This window comes from Diorhabda sublineata, chromosome 9 (genome assembly GCF_026230105.1).
Source record: "Diorhabda sublineata isolate icDioSubl1.1 chromosome 9, icDioSubl1.1, whole genome shotgun sequence".
Lineage (NCBI taxonomy): Eukaryota > Metazoa > Arthropoda > Insecta > Coleoptera > Chrysomelidae > Diorhabda > Diorhabda sublineata.
In genome coordinates this window covers 21,173,728-21,195,797 of record NC_079482.1, presented here as the reverse complement: position 1 = coordinate 21,195,797, position 22,070 = coordinate 21,173,728, and the positions used below count along the sequence as shown (strand labels likewise).

Sequence of the window (22,070 nt, the reverse complement as noted above, 5' to 3'; positions counted from 1 at the left end):
TATTTCATAGTCAAGAAAACTGCACCTTGATCGATTCATGTCAGAGAGACACCCACGTGCTAGGTTTGTTGCATCCTATTCATTTCATATAAAGAAGTTCACAACAATTACAGATTTTTGTGAGAGTTTTCCAATGCCACTTTATTATCTCTCTCACTCTACCGGACCTCATACGAGCTATCTGGCTGGTAGTAGTGGCTGCGTTCATCTTGTCAAGATCATCTTTGTTTAAATCTGGATTATTTTTTTCAAAAATATTTATAAAATCAGCGAGTTGTTTCTCAAAAATTTTAATCCGATTAGGTTATAAGTCTGCGGTAACGTCTTGCAATTGTCTTAATCCACAAACATCAAGAACATGGGAGATCAAAGCAGCCCTAATACTATGACTTTTTGTCCAGCGTTGACATGCAGCTATCGAATTTGTAAAATGTGCAATACCGCTGAGACGTTTAGCTGCATCTGCATTTATAGTCTGTTCCAACGTACAGATCGTTCAACATAGCTTTGCCTCTGAGATACGCAAACGATTATCAGCGAGAGATAAACTAGGACGGGAACATTCTAGACAAACAAAAATAGCGGCCCCTTTTCCTTCCATACATGAAATGTTTGTTGGAATAGCGTCCACATCAAAAACACCGCGAATATTGTTTGTCAAACAAAAAAGTTTGTCCAAATTTTCGACAAATGTTTGACAAACAATGTTTGTGCAGTGGGGACGCGGCTTTATATGGAAGGTATTGAGCATATGAATAGTGAGACATTTTATACAAGGATGTTGAATTTATATTAAAACTCTCATAAGTTATTTTTTATCATGTCTAAAAACAAATGTAACCGATTCACAAAATCTTTTTGAAACTACAAATCGCAAATCGTCATTTTTATTAGCTCACTTGTTATATCAAAATAAGTGATCAACCCTGTACATTTCATGTGGAAAAATGGTCATTATTTCCTTCATAATAACAGTTATGTTCCACTCGCTTTGATAGAATTAAGTGTCTTCGCTATATGCCTTAATGTATTCTGAGGTACTGCCTCTAATAAGCTTTTCTGGAATTGTGAGTGGCCTATTAAATGAGAAAACATTTCTTTTCCGTGACTTCTTGCCTCTAAACTTCCATCTGTTAAGGAGTTAGCACCTGCTACAATAATTTTATCCCTGATTTCTTTATTCATTTGAAAAATCTTATCCGCTCCATGCCTCTTGACTAGGTCGGTCATCAGTCTTATTGCTGCTGCACGTACAATGCTATTTTGGTGGTTACAGCCCCTCGATATTATAACCGTTATTGTACGATTAATTGGAAGATTCTTGCACATCACGTCGAGTGCTGCATTCGCATCGGCTCTAAGGAATTTATTGGTGTCAGCTGTTCTATGAAGTAAGGGCCCCGCTATTTCCTCCAGCTCCTTAAATAAACAAGAATTAATCAACTATAGATTCACTTAAGTAAGTTGATTTATTTGTATCTGTCGAATATTTTTCCAATATTCCAAAATTAAAGAAAAACTACGGAAAGGAAATATTGTAAGTGTGATTCATTAAAAACTTTCATATGAGTTTGGGGTAATACAGAGAAAGCATGAATCAAAAATTAGGTGGTAATTATATTGTTCAAGGATAATAGTAGAAAAATATAACGAGGCAGAATAAGGAACGAGCATTCAAGTGAAATGATGGGAAAATTAATAATAATGAGAAAGAAACAGTTAAATCAACATTAAAAATATTATAAGGGAAAGAATGGAGTTGAATAAACCTACAAAAAAGCTTTTCACTTGCAAGGAATATCAATAATAGTACAATAGAGGAAATAGGACAGAAAGTTATGGAGAGTCGCTCAGGAAGGCTATTAAAAAGTGCCAATTCCTCTTCTTTATTAATTTACATAGTGATTCGTGAAATTGTCTATAAATTTTAATTAGTTATAGTTTTTACGCAGCTCATTTGATTATTTAAATTGTTTCAATCTATTCATGGATTCGTATTTATTCAATTTTTAGTCAGAAACTCTATTCAAAAAATTTTTGGTCGACGATTTTATCTACATGTTCGCTCCGAATCCATTTGCTATGCAAAAATTGTAGAGGACGACATCAATTTTTATATGGAAATTGACGATCTCAAAAGTTTTATTGGCATATTGTTATTATCGGAGTACCATTCTTCGCCCTCTGAGAAATTATATTGATTTATTGATGAAGATCTAGGCTTACCAATTGTACAAAAAACAATATAAGAAATACCTACACGAAAATGAAATCAGTGTTACATTTTGCCAACAACGATCAGGTACGCTCTGTAGATAAATATTTCCAAGTGCATCTTCTAATTCAAAAGATCATCAAAGCTTTTCAACAGTGGGAAATTTTTTCCACAAATCTCTCCATTTAGTAAACCGATTAGATTTGGTTTGGTTTTGCTATAAATTTTCAGTATTTACTGGAAAGAGTATAACAAATGACATCGTTGGACTAAACTTAGGATCCAAAATTGTCATCAATCTCTTAGAATGTGTCTTAGTACCCCAGGATCACGTGGTATACTTTGATAACTTAACTAATCGAAACCTGTTAATACGTTTAAAAAATTTGAGCCATTGGGAAGAGCTAGTCATTGGAGCAGTGCCAAAAAAGAAAATATAAATGTTCCTCAACCAAATCTGCATATGAGAGGAGTTGATCATCAAGATTAGTTAGTGGGAAAAAACTTTGGTTGAAGTACATGAGTTGATTGGACTTCAGAAGAGCAATTGCTGTGCCGTATTTGAAACTCAATTGCAATAGTACGAAACGGAAAACGCATGCTGCAGGGGTAGTTCCCGACGTTAAGTACGACGAAAAAAATCAGTGAATTCAACGCAGAAACAATCAGAGAAGGTGCCAATGTACAGGATGCCAGTAAAAGACTTTGACATTTTGCTCTAAATGTGATGTTACGTTCTGCGTAGAATGTTTCGAATTGTATCACACAAAATTATTTTCTGTATTATACATTTCGTGTTTCCGGTGTCCTGCCCTATAAGATACTCAAAATAAATAAATTTTGATGAATTTGCTTGCCAACGCGAAAGGATACATTTTAAGCATGATGGAGCATCCTCCACTTTCTACTGGCACCGAGAAAACTGTTTAAATTAAATTAATACCTCATTATGGTTGCTCTATGTTGCTCTATGATAGTTCATTGAAAATTTAATAAAACTGCGACAACTTGGTCGCATATGTCGTTTGTCTTTGATAAAATAAAACGTTTGTTTCAATTTTCAAGTATGAAAAGTGGCTTTCCAGCAAAAACTTATCTAAAATAATTCACTTACCATATCCAAATTCCTTTTACATGATCCAAATAATTCAGCAGCTGTATGACAAGCAGCTCTTGCAACTTGTGATCTTAGATTCTTTATATGCTTTGCCAAATTGACGCACACGGTATGCATCTGCCCCTCAATTACTTCTGGATAATATTTGGCAATATGTGTTAAACTTTTGAGTCCTTGAATCATCACTTCCCATTCAGGATTATTCAATTGATTCAATGAAAGTTGCAGGGTGGTGTCTTTAGATTTGTTACCGCGGGATCTTGAGGAGTTGGGAGAATCATTTCTTGGAGTCGATTTTATAGATCTCCTACTTTGAGTTCTTGATAATCTTCTACTAAGTTTTCTGGTGATTGTTATTTCTTTTGGAGGGGACTCGGTATTCTGGTTCGCGTCACCTTGAATAGTACTTATTGGAATTACGGTATGTATCTCTTCATAAGTAGATATCACTATATTGCCATTGGAGATAATATCTTCCTTGAGCAATGGAGCTGAGTTAATGTTTTTCCTACTGGGTGATATCTCTGGAAGGAAACTCGGTAAGTCAATTACTGATTTACTTTTAACTTTTTTCCCTGCAATCGGCGATGTTTTTTCTATGAATGAAGGTTCGTTGGAGTGAGAGATACTAAACCGGCGAACTACTGGATCTTCTTTTACGAAAATTTCTGTTGCTGAAGGTGAAGAATCCGCATTTCGTTGTATTGATTCTTCAATCACTTGAGTTGTTTCTGTGCGGCTGGGAGACACATTAATCTAGAAAATATGGTGCAATATTTATTATTTACGTAGCAACATGGAAATCCGAAAAATATATACATGTTTATCAGTTTTTCAAGTATTTAAAGTTGAAAACTCCATTCTATTCAATTAACCGTTGTCTAATAAGAATTGACAAATGAATATCATGCCTAGAAAGCGAGGAAATGTAGAGGTCTTCCAGAAAAATTTCTGGTTAAATAAATAAGAGTGTGGAGTATAAGACCTCTATTTTCTATTAATAAATTAACAACAAATAGGTTTATTTCATTGATTCATATCTAAAAATATTTTTAAAAGAAGGAGAACGGATTTTGAATTTGAAGTAGCTGAACATTGGTTATAATGGAGAATATGGAGCAGGTTTTGAGTCTTCTATCACCAATTTTTCGATATAATTTTGTGCCGATATGATTTTTGGGGTACACGATCTGTTGCCTACGAAAAATGGTTCCAACGCAATTATCGTAATTCTCTTTATTCGGATTATGCACTTCCAAAAACAGCATGGTTAGAAAATAACAATAATTAAAAACAAAGCGACATGAAAAATGTTTCTAACCTGAACATCATATCATAGAATTAACTATCTATCTTACCGTTGATATTTCTTGTGTGGAATCGACATCATCTTTAGATTCTTGAATAGTATTGTTAGTATCATTTTCATCATCTTCTCTTCCAGATTCAGATGTTTTGTCAACGCTATCCAACTTAACAAAAGCTTTGTTCGATTCGGGAGGAGGAGTATCATATCCTGAAGATTCAGAGCCAGATGATAAAGGAGGAGGTTGTACAACTTGTATAGTGTTTTGTTTTTCGGGGGATTCTCTTGGAGATGAGCGAGCAATAATTGGTGTATCTGGGACACTGCCTAAAGCAGACCTGTAATAATATATCGTTCATTAATTTAGGTTATGAAATTTTTTATGAAAATGAGTCAAATTTTATTGTTCATGTGTAAGAAAATCTCATCTATTTCTGTAACATAAATATCTTTCCGGGACTTGAATCCTCCCGACTTCATGCAATCTATTATTATATCGAATTATCATTAAACAATCAATTTGAACAATTTATTTTTGGTTTTGAATGATACTTAGTAAGCAAAATATAAAGCCATTCCTGGCGAATAGAATATCATTCTTTATGTGCAACTACCAGCAAAAAAACACAGAATATGATTAATTATGGTTGATTTCAATCCTTCTAATTTTCTCACAGCTGTGTTTCAGACACATACCAATTGATTTGACCTTTTGTTGGTGTATTCACCACTAGACCAATGAACTCAACCTGTATAAAACCCTTATGGAATATTCTGAAATTTCACTTTTTATGACTTACTTTAAATTGAAGAAATTTGGTGCTTCTTTTAGAAATTGTTTAGTGTCTTCTAAGTGAAAGTCATGGATTTTGATGGATGTCTTTCGGACTGGCATTTTAGTCACGTAAACTTTTAAGCATCGAATAGTGAGGACAATGTGTATTTCTTATTCAACCCAGCAAACTCCACGACTAACACATTTTCAGAAAAAGGAGTGCTTTTTGCATTCTTGTATGAAACAATATACTTCCCCTATCATTTTGTAACAAGTAAATTATCCAGTGTACTTGCGGTCAACTTTGTCATGTTAGGGGGCGTACTGGTACTAATTTTGACTTTATCAAAAGCATTCATTTTAGTAAAACGTCTTGTACGCCAAACAAATCGAAATCATGATAGAAAATCATTGAATGGAACAAAGTTACTATGGGCCGTACTCGTTTAAAATTTTACTTATTTATTGCTAGTTAGATATTGATTTTAGGGTTCTTTTTTTACACTCAGAATAACATTAACTGTCAGTTTAATTGAATTTCCTTAAATTCCGGGTCATTGCAGATAAAATATGAGAAATTCAGTCAGGGTAGGTTTCATTAAGCCAATCGGAGGCTTCTTGAAACGGTTTCTCCTTTTTCCAAAACCAACAATCTTCAATAAAATAACTCTTCAAAATTCACTTAGTTCCGAAATGATTAATCTCATATATTAATCTTATATATAAAAAAATTGATGATTTGCTTAAATTATTTTTCAATGAAAGGTATTGATGCACAGATCAGCCATCAGCCATTTGATTTCATCTAATTTTTACCATCAAGTTATACGCAAATGCGATTTCCCCCTGTACATTACTTATTGGAGTTTTTCACATACACACGTTCTATCCTCAATATCTCACGTTCTATTCAAGATAGAGACTTCGTTTTGGTTTAAGAACACTCGCTGAAATACCCTCTTTCTTTTGAGTTTTTGAACACTTAAATCGGTTGAGTTGGAGAGGAGCTAGGCGCGGACATTCAACGTGGAGTTATGGATTTTTATAGGTTTTTGGCAATTTTTCTACATTCAAAGATCTATATCTCAGGTTCTAATATAGCTACAGAGTTCGTTTTGGTTTAAGAACACTCGCTGAAATACCCTCTTTCTTTTGAGTTTTTGAACACTTAAATCGGTTGAGTTGGAGAGGAGCTAGGCGCGGACATTCAACGTGGAGTTATGGATTTTTGTAGGTTTTTGGCAATTTTTCTACATTCAAAGATCTATATCTCAGGTTCTAATATAGCTACAGAGTTCGTTCTTTTCTATTATAATGATTTCTGATACTTATTTAATGGATTCGATGCGAGCGAAGCCGCGGGTAAAAGCTAGTAATATATTAATATCAAATATCTAGTAAAATAAAATCTGATAAAACAACTAGAGCATGAATGAACATTTTAAGGATTACAAATTAGAAATGAATGTGATTTGATGAAAACTGGGATAGTTACTAATATATATTAATTAATATTAGTATATACTTACAATTTGAATTTGATGTTTATAAACCGTAATCAGTGATTGAAAGCCGCAAAAATTCATATCAGTCCTTTTCGAATTATCATTTCTACTCCAAAAAATTATAAATACAAAGCGATGCATTCAAAATATTAAATAAAAATAGTAAAACACTAATACATAATATACTGAATACACAGAAAAATTTCATTAAAGTAAATTTTTCATAAAAATCATAATTAAACTACAAATAGGTACTCTATCTATTTTATTTGATCCTGTTTATGTTATAATTTTTCATTGGAAGTATAAAAACATAAATATAAACCATCTCTCATTACTGTAATTGATACAATTGATAAAAATATCGATCAGTTTTGAGAAATATTTGCTCGGAGGACATAAGTTTCCGAAAACTCTCTTAAAGTAATCATTAGTAACAATTCCAAAGGATAACTACACTCCTCCAAAGTATTGGCGTGCTGAAAACTTTTCAACCCCGATGACGAAGCGTTATTTGGGAATCAATTGCTGTCAATTATTTAGTAAATATACACGCATTGAAGTCCCAAAACAAATAGCGCATTGGAAAAATTCAAACGTAGTACCCCTCATTAAGTAGATTATTATATAAGTTGCTCAATATTTTCTGTTATTTCCTACCTTCAAAATATTTGAAATAATTTCTTCAACAACGGTTTTTGCATATAAATTTCCTCTATGAAATATTTTCTCTAAGTAAAGTAGTAAGTAAAGTAAACATTCGTGTTGAAACAAAATCTCAGCAAATATCATGCTTTGTTCCTATACCTGTTACAAAGGATGAATAATTATTTTTGTTTAACAGCTCCGTTCAAACAACCTAAGCAATTCGTTTACTTAAAAGTCAATTAACTAATCAATAGACTAGCCGTGACCTTTATATTATTAATACGACGTATCTACTTCAAGGAAATGAGGAGCTTCTAGAATATCGAAGCTTGTTAATAGAAACACAATGATGGATTGATAATGAAACTATTACACAGAAAATTTGATATTTCATAGGCCGAAAACTCTTGGACCAAATGGATATTTTTTAAGATAAAACTAAACACAATTTTCTTTCTCATAAAGTAATTCTTTTGCGATGGTAGATAGTTTCTTTATATGTAAAATAATTGTAGAGATATAAGCTTGAGAAATCTTTTAGAAAAATCCTCCATTGCCCGATTGTGCCCCATTGTTAGAGGATACTCGGACATGTGCTGGTCAATTGTAGACAAAGGTTTGATCTAATTATGTATTTAAATTTAAATAATATTTCTAAAGTCCTATGTTACGGTGTAAATATATAATAACCTAGCGAACCCGACAGACTTTGTCCTGCACGATATACCAAGCGATTCTTCTTCTTACGACGACGTCCCCTACGTAGGTTGGCGATCCAAGTCTTTCAGCCATGAATTTTGTCTACGGCCTATCCACCGACCGACCGTTTTCCTCCAATCTTCTCTTCGGAGAATCTCATATCGCTTGCCACTCATTATATGTCCCAGGTAACTTTCTCTCCTTGATTGTCGTGAGAAGTTACCCATTTGCTGTAGGACCTCTATGTTTGTCTTATGTTTCGTTCAAGATATTCGCAGCACTCACCTGTAGGCATATATTTCGAACGTATCAATTTTCTTCTCTGTGGCCGCATCCATTGTCCAAATTTCGCATCTGTATAGAAGGACAGAAAAAATGTAACAGCGAAGCATTCTGGTCCGGAGTTCCAGGCTGAGGATGTGGTTTGCCAGAAGTGTCCTCATGTTGTTGAGAGTTTTCCTCGCTTGCTCAAATCTTGATCTGATTTCGAGTTTTGGGTCGCATTGCTGGTTGACGAGCGTGCCCCTGGATCTTAGAAATGTTCGATGAACTCTCAATAGAGTCTTAGGGTGGCGTTTCTTCGTATTTTTGAGAATACCAATAGTTTGGTCTTGGACGTATTCATATAAAGGCAAAGACTCTGTATATTCGGTTGAATATTATGGTAATAAGATTTAGACCAGCTCCGTCCTCCGCATCTGCGAGTTTGAAGGTTTCCGCGTACACATTGTCAGTACCAACAGCTCTTCAGGGCCTATTAATAGGTGTCATCTGGATCTGGAGGTAAGTCTGGTCTCATGTCATTAAAACTATTTTCCGTGTATTCTTTCCACCGTTTCAGTTTCTCATCCACTCCTATGAGTATTTCGTTGTTGGAACCTTTTAATACTCCATAGTGATCCCTTTGCTGCCAACCTATAAGCTCCTTGATATTCTTGTGAAAGTTAAAAAGATCGTTTTACTTCTGAAGGGTTTCTATTTTCGTGCATTTATCCGCCAGCTGTGTTTCTTTGGCTTCCCTGCATTTCACAGGAATAAGCCTGTTAATTTCGGCATATTTAACTGTATTTTTTGTTTCTGTTCTCTTCCTTCATTCATTGATGTTATAATTTAATCAGTCATCCACTCCTGTTTTTTGGTGGTATTTGCAAATCCACTGTCAGACTATTGGGTCATAATTAACGTATCCTTCATGAAGACTCGGTGCCTTTGTTTGGCTGAGTGTTTTTAGAGTTATCTAATTCCTTTAAACTGTTTTCAAGTATTTGGCTGATTTTCGTTCTTTCTACAGGACTCTGGAGTTTCCTTATGTCAATGCGTTTTTTCGTGAGACCGGTTTGTATTCGACAAAGCGGCGTATTTTAATGTCCATCACAACTGGATTGTGGTTGCTTTTGATGTCTGCTCCAGGATAGATTTTAACTGCTTTAATGAATTTTTTATATTCGTGTCTAGTGAGAATGAAATCTATTTGATTTCTTACAATATGTCCGTCGCGATCACCAGATGAACACCAAGTGTATAAATGTCGCATGTGGAATTTGAAAAAAGTATTGGCAATGTTTAGTCGTTGTTCGGTCGCCTCACCAAGCGATTAGGTTATTCATTCAAATCGGATAACCTAGATACCGACTGCAGTACCATCTGCCGAGCTTATGTGTGAATCTGAATCATCCTCGAATTCATTCAAATCGGTCCAGCCGTTTAGGAAGAGTTCACTGTTAACACTCGTACAGAAGAATTATATATATAGAGATAAACAATGTGAATAAAAGCCGAAACAGAGAAAAACCCGAGAGACTTTCAGTTATTTGTATTTTACTTTTATCCAGTATTCTTAGAAATGTTACCATCTCAATCTTTGTGTGAGGTTGTCGTAGTATCCAAAAATAGAAGTCGGGTTATTACTTATTCATTCTGGGTTTATCATTTTTAATTTCCCTGAGTATACCTTGAATATACAATCATAGAGGCAAAACAAAAGTTTGATACGAGTTTTTTACTTTCTTACAGAAATAATATATGTTCTGATATACGAATTAAAAATATCGTGGCGGTTGTATGATGGTAAATATGAGAATAATTGACGAAAGTTACTTCTACTGAATTTACTAACTAAACTAATTAAATATGGCAATTGTAGGATTTAGTGGTGTTACGTTTTAACCCATAATATGAATAATGAGGTACATTTACATTATTATTTTTGTATAAACTCATGAATAATAAATATTACCATACTAATAAAAGCATGGTTGGTTATCTTGATTTTACACGTTGAAAAAAATTATATTTTCATGATTTTGCGTGTCATTAAAAATAGTCAAAAACATAATCATATATGAATTAGAAATTTCTTATTATTTTTTCCATATAAATAAGTTTTAAGTTCAATGCACTAGATATTAATATTAAACATCAACCTACACAATAAATGTGTGGGGTATTTTAAGCAGTATTTTATTCAAAAAAAAATGCAGAAGAATTTGAAATCAACAATACTTCCCTCCTAACAAATGTAGTAAAAATTTTGCTGTTTTTATTTAATAAGTTTTTCTGGAACTGCTAGTGAAATCCATCCTGAACACAATTTTACTGGTACCATTAAATCAATAATTACAATTACACTATATAACGCATATTGTAAACCTTCGGTTTCTGAAGATGATAACTTAGTTATCGAAACGCGCGCCAGACAGCGTGATTGTGGGTATTGGTGCAGTCGTAGCGTAAACAGAACGTTCAGTATTCTTTGTTTACGTTTATTTCTCGATTTCAGCCGCTTTTTCTTTCAAATTCCAAATATGAAATGAAACGTCTTTAGTACAAAATTTGTTGACCATCCTACATAGTCAAAAATAGAGAATTGTAAATAATTTTGACCTTTTTTAATTTTGAAATATAGTAAATGGGTCGGATAAATAACCAAATAAGTGAAAAAATGCAAGTTAAAACAGGAGTTCCGCAAGGAACTATTTTAGGACCTTTGTTTTTCATAATATATATAAATAACTTATTAACTATAGAAATAAAATCTTGAGTTTTGCTGACGATACCGTCGTCTTGTACCATGATAAAACATGGGCAGATCTAAAGTCAAAAGTTGAAAAAGACATGGATAACGTTAAATATTTTTCTAACCATATGGCATTAACAATTAAATTCGATGAAACTTATTCTATTCCCTTTTCAGTAGATAAACAAAACATTCCATGTATTAAAAATGAAAACAAACCAGATAGTAACTGAAATCTAAAATCCAATATGGCATCTTGGGCATACTATACAAATCTAAGACAACTTGTTGTTTTCAAAAAAAATTATTGAAAATTATGTACAATAAACCCAACTTATATTCATCTAATATATTATTTAAAGAAGCAAACAAGACTCCTTGTCAACATGCGGCTGGTCGAGATGATGTTTACCATGTAGTGCCTTTCGTGACCACTGTTCCAGCTTCTCGGTATCCAATACTGTATTCAAGTTAGAGTCTGGTGATGCGAGGTTGAGGTTTCTAATTTCCCACGAAAGAATTCACGTAGTCTCATTACCTGCTGAGAGAGCAGGTTAAGAAGGTGGATCAAGCCTTTCCTACCCTCTTTTCTAGGTAATGTTATTCTAATAGTGGATGACTACGGGTGGTAGTTGTTGTTCTTCGTCATCATTGTTCGTGTCCACCTCTGAATACACTTTAGCTCTGTAGAATACGTTAAAACAGGCGCCTGCATTTAATTCGGACTTCAGAAGTGACTTCACTCTTTTCGTGTATTGATTCTGGATTCTAGCTTTTGCCTGCTTGTGGTCCAGTAACTTAGCCTGCTGAAACCCTAGGTATTTATAGGTTTCTCCGTTTTCCATCATCTCCATTGGAAAGTTGCACATGAACATGTGTTCTCACAAAGCAAATTTTTCTTTCATCCAATAATTGTTCATGCTAACTTATTTCTTATCACGAACTTTCTGGTCCCCGGATGGCATTGTGTTGTGAAAAAATAAATATATAAATATAGAGAAAAATCAAACACAAACACGTAACAAGTAAACCTTCGCTTGGTACTTTGATTCCATGAAGTGGAAGGAAATCCAAAAACAGATGGGCCTGCTTGGTATATATTGATAAAGGAATCGTGATTTATCGTCAAATAGAAGTCATTGCATAATATTCAGAGCAATTTGGTCGAGTATCAATCAATGAATATAAAACGGAAAAAATAATAAATATTCCTGAGAAGATCTATCCAGGATAATCATCGGATATTTTACTGTTGGCAAAGATTCCAGGATAGGGAGTAACAACGGACAACTATTGCAAAGAGTGGACCAGAAAAGAAGAGATAATCTTGAATCTAGCAACAAATGTCGAGTAAATTTACACAGCTAAGAAATTGTTAAAATCTGTTTCAAGAGTTGTATGCTATTTCAATGAACAGAAGTGTACATTTTACAAGCAATTTTAACCGACGGTCAAATAACAATATAATTGTGAAATAGACAGCTCTGTATACTCACAGATGGTTGTTAACAAACCAAAACTAGTTACCGCTGATTCCAAACCATGAACCAGTCTGCAGCTTGGGTTATTTTAATGTCTCATACATGATGAAAGGTGATATATTCCATATAAAATGAACAGGCTCATGATTTGTCTAAAGTAATGTATCTGTATCAGCTCTTACTAGTTCGATGTTTTCTTTGACATATTAGTTCTTAGTTCCATTAACAAATAATCACCATTCAAGTCAGAATAGTATTTACATATAACACAAAAATGATGAAATATTTATTTCGAGAAATGTTACTCATTCCCGCCTACACAAGAAAGATTGAATTTACTGATAGGTCTATTCTATAAATAACTGACTACAGTTTGGTTAAGATTATAGATGGTGAATATTGATCCAAAGGTCAGTTCTTGAAAAAAAAATGGTAATTCTTCTAGGCCTCAACTTCTATTTAGGTCAACTTAAGTAGGTATACGTATAAGTTAGTAGAAACCTATTTGCATATCGATTATCGAGTTATTTTTTATTTCGTTAGTAAGTAAATAATAAATTTTTTCATTCCATTCGGATTCAATATGAAGAAAAACAAGTGATTACATATTGATTATCATTTACTTCAACAGATATTTTGAAGTGGATATTTTCTACTACATGTATATACAGTATGATTCAAAAAAGGTCCACGTCTCTAAGAAATAATTGGAGTTTGCACATTTTTTTGCTATAAACTACATTGTAACTGAATTTTATGCAAATATATTTTGGAAAATTATGCATCCCATGAATGTTTTTTTACATTTGATTCTCATGGAGGGTTCTATTTACACAGTTCGTACTAAGGAACATTGAATATAACTTGGTGCTGGTATAAAATATTGATAACAATAAATCACAAAAAGAAAATTGAAATAGAAAACACAAAATAAAATTCAATTGGAATAAGTGTTCAAAATATACTCCGTTTTGACGAAGATTCGAGTCTATCCTTTTTTCTTAAAAATCCATTAACCTTCTAAACGGTTGGGAATTAGTTATGAGAAGTGACGTTGAATTCTGATTTCCAGTTTTTTATATGAATTTACTTTTTTTAGGTTAGTTAAAATCGCATAACCACGGAGGACAATGAATCGGAGCTTATTATTTGGAAAAACTAGGTACACATGACCATTCAAATTTCCAGATAGAAAGTGGTAATCTAAGAATTTGTTACCTCAAGTTGCTGTGATACCTTTTAGACTTGTGGAATCTCATCACACTGGTAGTATGCATTATGGGAGCTGAACTTTATACTATACATTTTAAGAAATTTGAATTGATAGTCCTTCATTATAATGTTTCACGCAAATCCATTTTAACCCATATATCATTTGGCAAGAACTCTTGAACTTGTCTGTAATGTAAAATATGCTGCTGCCGCTCTTTAACCCATCAGTGTCCAACGTCCTCTTTCAGGACAGTATTCTAAGAATTTTTTCGACCACTTGGCAGTAATATAATCATTCACCCTTCCCACCATAGAATAGAGATGAGTCAGTTATTCCGTGTGCATACTGTGAATTCTTTCTTATTGCTAAATCGTAGAGTGTGTCAGCTGTTAGATTTTAGACTGATGGACATTTATTTTATGATGTAAGTGTTTTTTCTTTTGGTTTTAGTAACGATAATAAATGTATGTTTATATACATGACAAAAATTTTGTCAAAAGTCTATTCAAATTTTTGCGAAGTTCCTTTAAATCGTGATGTCCTCAATCGAGGACACTAGTCGTTGAAGATTTTCCAAATTAATTTGTTCTGTAAATTTTTAATTGATAAATTTTTGATAACGTCGTTTCGGTGCTACACCAAAGTTTGCTATAGAGACCTAAGAAAACATCGAGACAAAATGAACTTTTGTGAAAAGTTACATGGAAGGAAAGCCATCAATCCTGATTTTTCAACATGTATCGAGTTTTGCCAAGAGTACCTTTTTTGTTGTTAACTTAAATGATGTTCGAATTAACTGAAACATTGATTGATTAATTTAAACTGAAGTATACTTATTCATAGCACCAGAATGAAGCTTACATATCAGCCAATAAATTATTTGGTTTTGTATTTGATAAATCCATTCAATTCTGATAAATTAGAAGAATCCTTCAAAACCGTAGAAAATATCTGCAGCAAATCGATGGTCTGGAAAAGACAATCGTAGACTGTTGCATTCGATGAGATGTTTTTGCAAGCTCTCTTTTCTCTAACAAGAAATGTAAGTACGTGTTCTAGAAGAGTAGCGATCGAGGAATATATATTATCTGGCTACACCGATGACTATTTATTTGTGTATGTGAATGGAGGCGATGTACAACAGCTATAACATCGATTCAATGGCAATCGCAAATGAAGACATACATGACAATATCAAGAACTCTATTGAAGTACCAATTGGAAGTAGGCAAAAAGGCAAAATAATCCTGGACATAAAGAGATTTAAATATTTGGACATAGAGATCTCAGGTTGTAATTTTGTTGAGGGGGAGGTGAGCAAATACACCACGAAGGTAGTAAAAAACGAGATGTTTATGGGGAAACTATATAAAAATCAAAAACTTGGAAAGAAAGCCAAATGAATATTGTACAAGGTAGAAAAAGTATAAACGACGACAACAGGATAGTTAAAATTGCACGCGACAGAACTCTAACAGGCTAAAAGAAGAATGGAAACTGAAGTAGAATGATCTAAATCGAAAATAAAGAGAACGGTGGCAAGATAAAATTTATGTGTATAGTTACACAGGAATGCATAAAGTTAAGTAAAAATATTATGATTTTAAAATAGATTGGATCCATTGGGTAGATAGTTAACACATTATTCACTACTACCACCAAACCAGAGTTGGTATAACAGCAGAAGTGTTAATAGTGTGCATGGTATTCAACCCTCCAATTTCTACCAAAAAAATTTCAACTATTTGAAACGGAGATACCAGTAATTGCAATTTTTATAGTGACATTATGTGATTAAGATTGGATATACAAATATTTGATAAGCTATGGACAGATAATCTTTCGAAAAGGACAGGACAGGACTAGTATCATTCAAGAAATTCATTCAGTGTTCATTCCTTTTATAATTCATACTGTGTGCCTCGACTAAATTTTTTTACGGCTGCATCTGTTGACAGAACTTTTCCAATAAATACATTATTTTAAAATTGTTTAATACCAATAACCACGAGCAATCATAGTCTTCTATACTTAAGAATATGAACAATATGGATAAATAAAAACTCATCAAATATCATGATTCGTACTTTATATGGATGGGATGAAGATTCGGACTACAATATTTTAAAACGTGAGTTTAATTAATAGTATATGAAAAAGTGATAAAGAAAATTATATCTGGTTCTTAAAAGGATGTGTTTTATCACGTTTAATGCTTAAATCGACATTTGCAATATGCATAATATAATATGGATTAATTGATTAAAAAATTCAACGGGAAATTACATAACCTTGACGTATAATTAAGCTTCAGAATGAATTAAACTCTAAAAATATTTATAGGATAGAAAGTCACTTAAAAATTAATTAACATACAATCTTAATGTGAACATTTATTTTTATTAATAATTGAAGGCACTAGTGAATTGAGTTATCGTTCTCTAAATCCAAATTAGAACAATTTGTGCCTCTAAAAATGTTAAATATCAATCATCGTAATACTTTTAATTAAATAGATTAATTTTTTCAGTAATTTTACTAAAAAATAGGAGCGCAATAATATATTAAATCCACTTTACTCCAATTTATAAATTACATATATACTTTTACTAAACTACTCAGAGTACTTTTGAGTTTTCGTGCATTACATAATCTGCTATTTCTGCTGTTTGAACTGTTATTTCTGATTTCAATATCGCAAATTTCGAAATTATTTTTGTGCAGTACCTAAAATGAGCTTCAAATAAATTTTTGAGACAATGCAATGGTGGAAAGAGTCAACATCTTGCTCCTTTTAAGGTAAATTGAATTCATCACATATTTTTATTCTTTCCAATGCGTTTAGATCATTTCTTCAATAAATACAGAACATCTGCACAAACATTTTCGTGGGGCTCTTGTTATACAAAAGTAAGAATTCAATACGATCTATTATAACTGTTGTTTTATAATTCTTTAATTTGAAGACATTTGGTGTATTCGGAAAGTCTGGAATCATTGGTGCACGCGTACCTTTTTGACTATATATGACTATATAAGAGAATCAGTAAAATTGTTATTTCTAGAAGAATGACATTCGCTTCTCGCATTTATACATCACCTTATAAAAAATCATCAGACCATTACCAGCAGAGAACATACCTATAAAACGATAAAGAACTTCCTTTTAATCGTATATGAAAACACAAGCTTTGGAATCTTCATTACTTCAGATAAATTTGAATGCTTTCTAAGTAAACAAACTGGACAAACTGCATATTTCCTGATATTTCCCTCCACAAACTCAATAAGGAAGAAACCAGTGTATGTATTTTACTCTCAGCTCTTGAATTGCTGTAGATGGAATTGGATATCCTGTAAAGTCATCAAAAAAACACTATTTGCAATATTACAAGCGGTTAAATATGCGCAACAGTATACATATTCACGTATAGCGACATGCATAGATTCCATATCTGTATAAATTTCATCAAACATGCATAAACCAGACATCTTTCAGTCCAAGATATATATGACTAATATGAACTGTTGAGAAAAAAAAATACAGGACCTCTTTAATCCAAACATAGCTTCGAGATCAACGATAAAGAAACACATTGTCCTGACTATTTCTGAGATTTGCGAAATTTTGGAAAAAACGCCCAAAAATTAACAACTTTCCGATGCATTGTTTACATAGAACACCTACGAAAAAACGTTCCTTCATCAGGTGATATTTTGAGTTTCCTGCTAGTAAAATTTGGTAGAAAAAATTTAAAAAGAGACACGAAAGACGTCCACTCAAAATAACCGGCGAGAAGTTGTCAAACAACGAAGACGCCGTAAAAGAAATCCAGGAGCAAATCTATAATGCGGATTAATCTGGTTTGTATTGAAAAATGATATCAAACAAAACGCTGGCATCTGACTAAGAAGTTAGACCTTTGTTGGGCAAAGTACAAAAGCCACGTGCAAGATAAAAAACATGTACGAGCTCAACGAAGACGATCTTGATCGTTAATTCGATGGTGGAAAAATTGCTTTAGATTTCATCTTAAAATGTACGGATCCACCGAGGTGTTTCTGAATAAGCTGATTAGAAAAAGAGTAAGCGGCGGAATCGTGTTATTAGATTTTTTATAGAATATCACGAATAGTTTAAGTATACAAGGGATTCAAAAAATTATGTGCCAATGTTTATAATATGTTTCAAAATTAAAATAATGAACCTACACACAAGAAAGTTGTTGTAAAGTTAATTAAAAGGAAATGATAAGCCTCTTTTTAGTATGTTCCGTAAAAAATAATTATCATATATCTATTTATTACAAGGTTTTCTTCACTTTCCTTCGTTTTTTGTTAGTAAATCCGCAACTTTGGTTTTATTAACCATCTAAAATTCTTTTCAAAATTAAAAAGTGACATAAAATGCATGTTTTTTGTTCCTAGTATAGTTATTTGATTTAAAAACTTCACTTTAAACACAATAATTCATTAAAATAAGCACTATTATCTATATGTGATAAATTTTTTTAAAGAAATATATTTTTGTCCTTGATATTAAAGCTTTTACATTTGACTCTTGATATAAAGCACATGTTTATATTTGAGTTTACTTTCAGGTGAATTCGAAAGAAAAGAATGTTCAAAACTAATTTTTATACGTTGTTATTTATATTAAACATTTGTTTCTAAATAAACTTTCTGTTCTTAATATATACAGACACATTTTATATGACAATGCCCTGATGACACGTCCTCGACCCGATAACAGACAGTTGTGTTTGTATTTACTTTATAACCTGCACGTATTTGATAATAAAACCACTTACTTTTCACTTAAAGATTTGGGTGGTAGGGTGATAGTCAACACCGGCGTCGAAACTTCTTTTGCGCCGCTCACATGTATATCCGAAATTTTCGTAAAAAAACATGGGCAGCACTTGGCGATTACTTTACCTAATGGGGGACTCTCGCGAAGACCCCACGGGTTCGTCAACACGTTGTTATTGCACATTTTTATTTCAACATTATACTCGATGAGTAGCAACGTGTGAATGATTGATAAATTTTAAAGAGTTGGGGCATTGATTGGGAAATGACCGGCGCACTGACCCTTTCGGGGTAGTGGGAGCTTATGGCGTCGTATATTAGCGGACTCTACAAGTAATCGTGTAGGACAGAACACAATTATCTCGTAAGAATAAAAAATGGAGAAAGAAAAGGTGAGTATTCAGGAAAATATTGGTATAATTGAGACTTGCCAACAATGCAGAATGAAGAAATTGTTAATGCTTGTGCCTCAATTCATTTGTTGAAATAATAATAATTCTTTCAAAACAAATAAATTATAGTTAGACCATATATTGAGCGTAAAGCTTAGGGATATATTTTCACTCAATTAGGAGTGTCTCAATTATACACAAAATAATTTTTACATCTGTTGATTTGTTTTTGTAATATGGTCGATATTAGGGTGATATTAATAGTGTTGTGAAATTTTAAAAATATATTATTATTTCAACTGGATCTCTATATATTTTGTCTAAAATCATAATTGCACTATCCTCGCCGATGTCAAAATCATAACATGTGGTCAAATTTTACCCAGACTAAAAGAAAAACAATATTTTCACGTAGTTTAATTCAATACTTTGATATGGCCTTCAGAATAGACTCTTTTGTAGCCAACACAAGCATAACAATGTTTAATTCCATTTTCCATAGACTTGTTATAAGCCTCGGCTGAGATAGCTTCCAGTACTTTGAGTGAATTATTCATTACGGGTTCAATAGGCTCATATTGCATTGTTTGAAGCGGATTTTTGAGTTTGGAAAGCAAAAAAAACACAGGGATTCAAATCTGGTTAATACGGTGGCTGAGCGAATGCTTTGGTTTCTTATTGTGGTGAAATAGTTATTTATGCAACAAGCGAGTAAAGTAAATGTTGCTTGAAGTCGAACCAATTGTTTCCGTTAAAATTTTCACTGCGGAATCAATTTTGTTTTTTATTGAGTCGTCTTCGTAACCCTCCGAAACTGTGTTGGATTTCCACCAACCGTGCTTCTTTAGTTGAATTATATGACCATCGGAATCCACTAATAGAGAAGCCGAAGAACGACGAAATGTATGCCCAGTGTAGTTTTTTGGATTGGGTAAATTCAAATATGTTGCGACAAGTCAGGGGAATTTTTAAACAGGTATTGATACCTATAGCTTGGGTTTTGCATTTTCATTTCTATACTGCAAAAAGAAATGATGTGTTTTGACATTTTTTGGTCGTTGGTTTTTATATTTTCTATGAACCGAGTTTAACCTACTCAGATATTTCACCCATAACAATAAATCAACGTTGAACATGAGTTTTTGTATCAGGTACTGTGATAATTAAAACATTTCCGATATTATTAATATCGTTAGACTCCTGCGATTCCGAATATTAAAGCAACCTGAATAATGTTACAAATAATATCTAAGTTTAGATTCAAATTTTTTGCTGTCATACCTAATGCAACTTATTAATTTCTTCACGGGCAAATGTTTTAGATTTTTTAGATCTCAGCCAACTGATTCATTTTTCAAAAATGCAATGAGGTGCCTTTCATTTTTGAATAAGTAGTGTTTAAGACTTCCACATTTTGGATTTAGTTTCAAAGTAATCTAGTAACACTCTTTCTGTGAAGCTGTTCATGCTTTTCATGAAATAATTATATTCCTTCAAATACTGTTCCCTGGATTTCTCATTGAGAAGATTCATAGTCGCTGCATTTGCCGATTCAACAACGCAAAGCGTGAAAAGATGAACCGCTACGCGCTTTTTGACCGATCAGATCAGAAATTACATTCTTTATGAATGCAAATAAATGAAGAAAAACGTGGAAATTATAACGGACGTCGAAGAAATATATTAATATTTGCCCACAAATGCGTTTACGTCAAATTACTCCACGTAGCCAGTCTTTATCGACCCTTTAGAACGAATTCATAGTGACTCACCCGACGACAAAAGAAGGAAACGATAAGCATCACACTGATTTTCCATCGAGTTCGTGGTTTTGTCGGTTTCGGCTCTTGATTCGTTGATTAATGTAGAGCTCTACGTTGTTAAGTTATTTTGATCCACGTTTTTTTCATGTCTAGCATCAGTATGGTTCATACCCAAAATACGTTGAGTCCATCTATATGAGATGAGAGACAACTCTGCTATGTCTAGGATGCCAAAACGAGCTCCATTTCATCAACTTTACAGATGTGAATGAGCGGCTCGCTTGATGCAAGTTTCCGACTACTTTGTACTGATCGTTCACATATGGTAATTATATTGGAAACACAAAATTTCCAGCAAAGTCGCTGCTCAACTTTTTTCTGCATCTTTTGCATCGCTTGATAACATTTTCCTATCGTAATCGTGAACAAACATATGAGTTGTACCAATTTAGGAAAAAGAAATGTTATGGATCCAATTAACCTTGATCAGACTATGAGTGAAAAAATTTGACATTTTAATTCACTAGTTATATTGGTGTTTATGGAAATAGCTATAAAATATAGGCAAAATATTTCATGGAAAATGTAGCGAGCCTATTGGTATGTCACATAATAATAAATTCCATCCGTACAAAGTATGATTGGTTCAAAATTTATCAGACTGAAAAATGGAAGATTAAGAGATTCTAAACAGTTTACTGACATCAGAAGTTGAAATTTATTCCAACAATACGGAAAAATTTAAATATAATTAAAGTAGTCCAAGAAAAGATGTACAAGTATTTCCAAATAATTATTAAATTATAACCATAACTATAAAATTAGAATAAGTCGGAAATAACTACAGTAAAACTAAAATACCAAAAAACAGATGAACTGGCAACTATAAAAAATATGATTCGTTAATAGAGATCTGTATTATAACCGAAGAGAGACAGTGAATATGGAACCTGTAGTTTTCTTTTACTCAATAGATCAACAAAAATAGTATTGTAACCATTCTACTGCGAAAATATTTGGTGTTATGATCCTATGCTAATTCCCGTGATAACGACAAAATTAAATATAACATATTATTACGAACTCGTCCACGACATGAACCGTGAAGCTGGTGCTGTTCGGTTATAA

General features: G+C 32.9%; 1 protein-coding gene across 1 annotated transcript in view; it reads right to left on the bottom strand.

Annotated features, from left to right (window-relative positions):
* Nucleotides 1-390: 390 nt before the first annotated feature.
* The window catches only part of LOC130448552 (uncharacterized), a 57,933-nt gene continuing 36,253 nt past the window's right edge, over nt 391-22,070 (bottom strand). Inside the window, exons 14-17 of the mRNA XM_056785966.1 lie at nt 18,787-19,002; nt 4,691-4,976; nt 3,330-4,088; nt 391-1,419 (exon numbers count right to left, since the gene is read on the bottom strand). Of these exons, the coding sequence (XP_056641944.1) occupies nt 976-1,419; nt 3,330-4,088; nt 4,691-4,976; nt 18,787-19,002 (1,705 nt within the window). The 3' untranslated portion in view covers nt 391-975. The remainder of the gene's footprint in view (nt 1,420-3,329; nt 4,089-4,690; nt 4,977-18,786; nt 19,003-22,070) is intronic.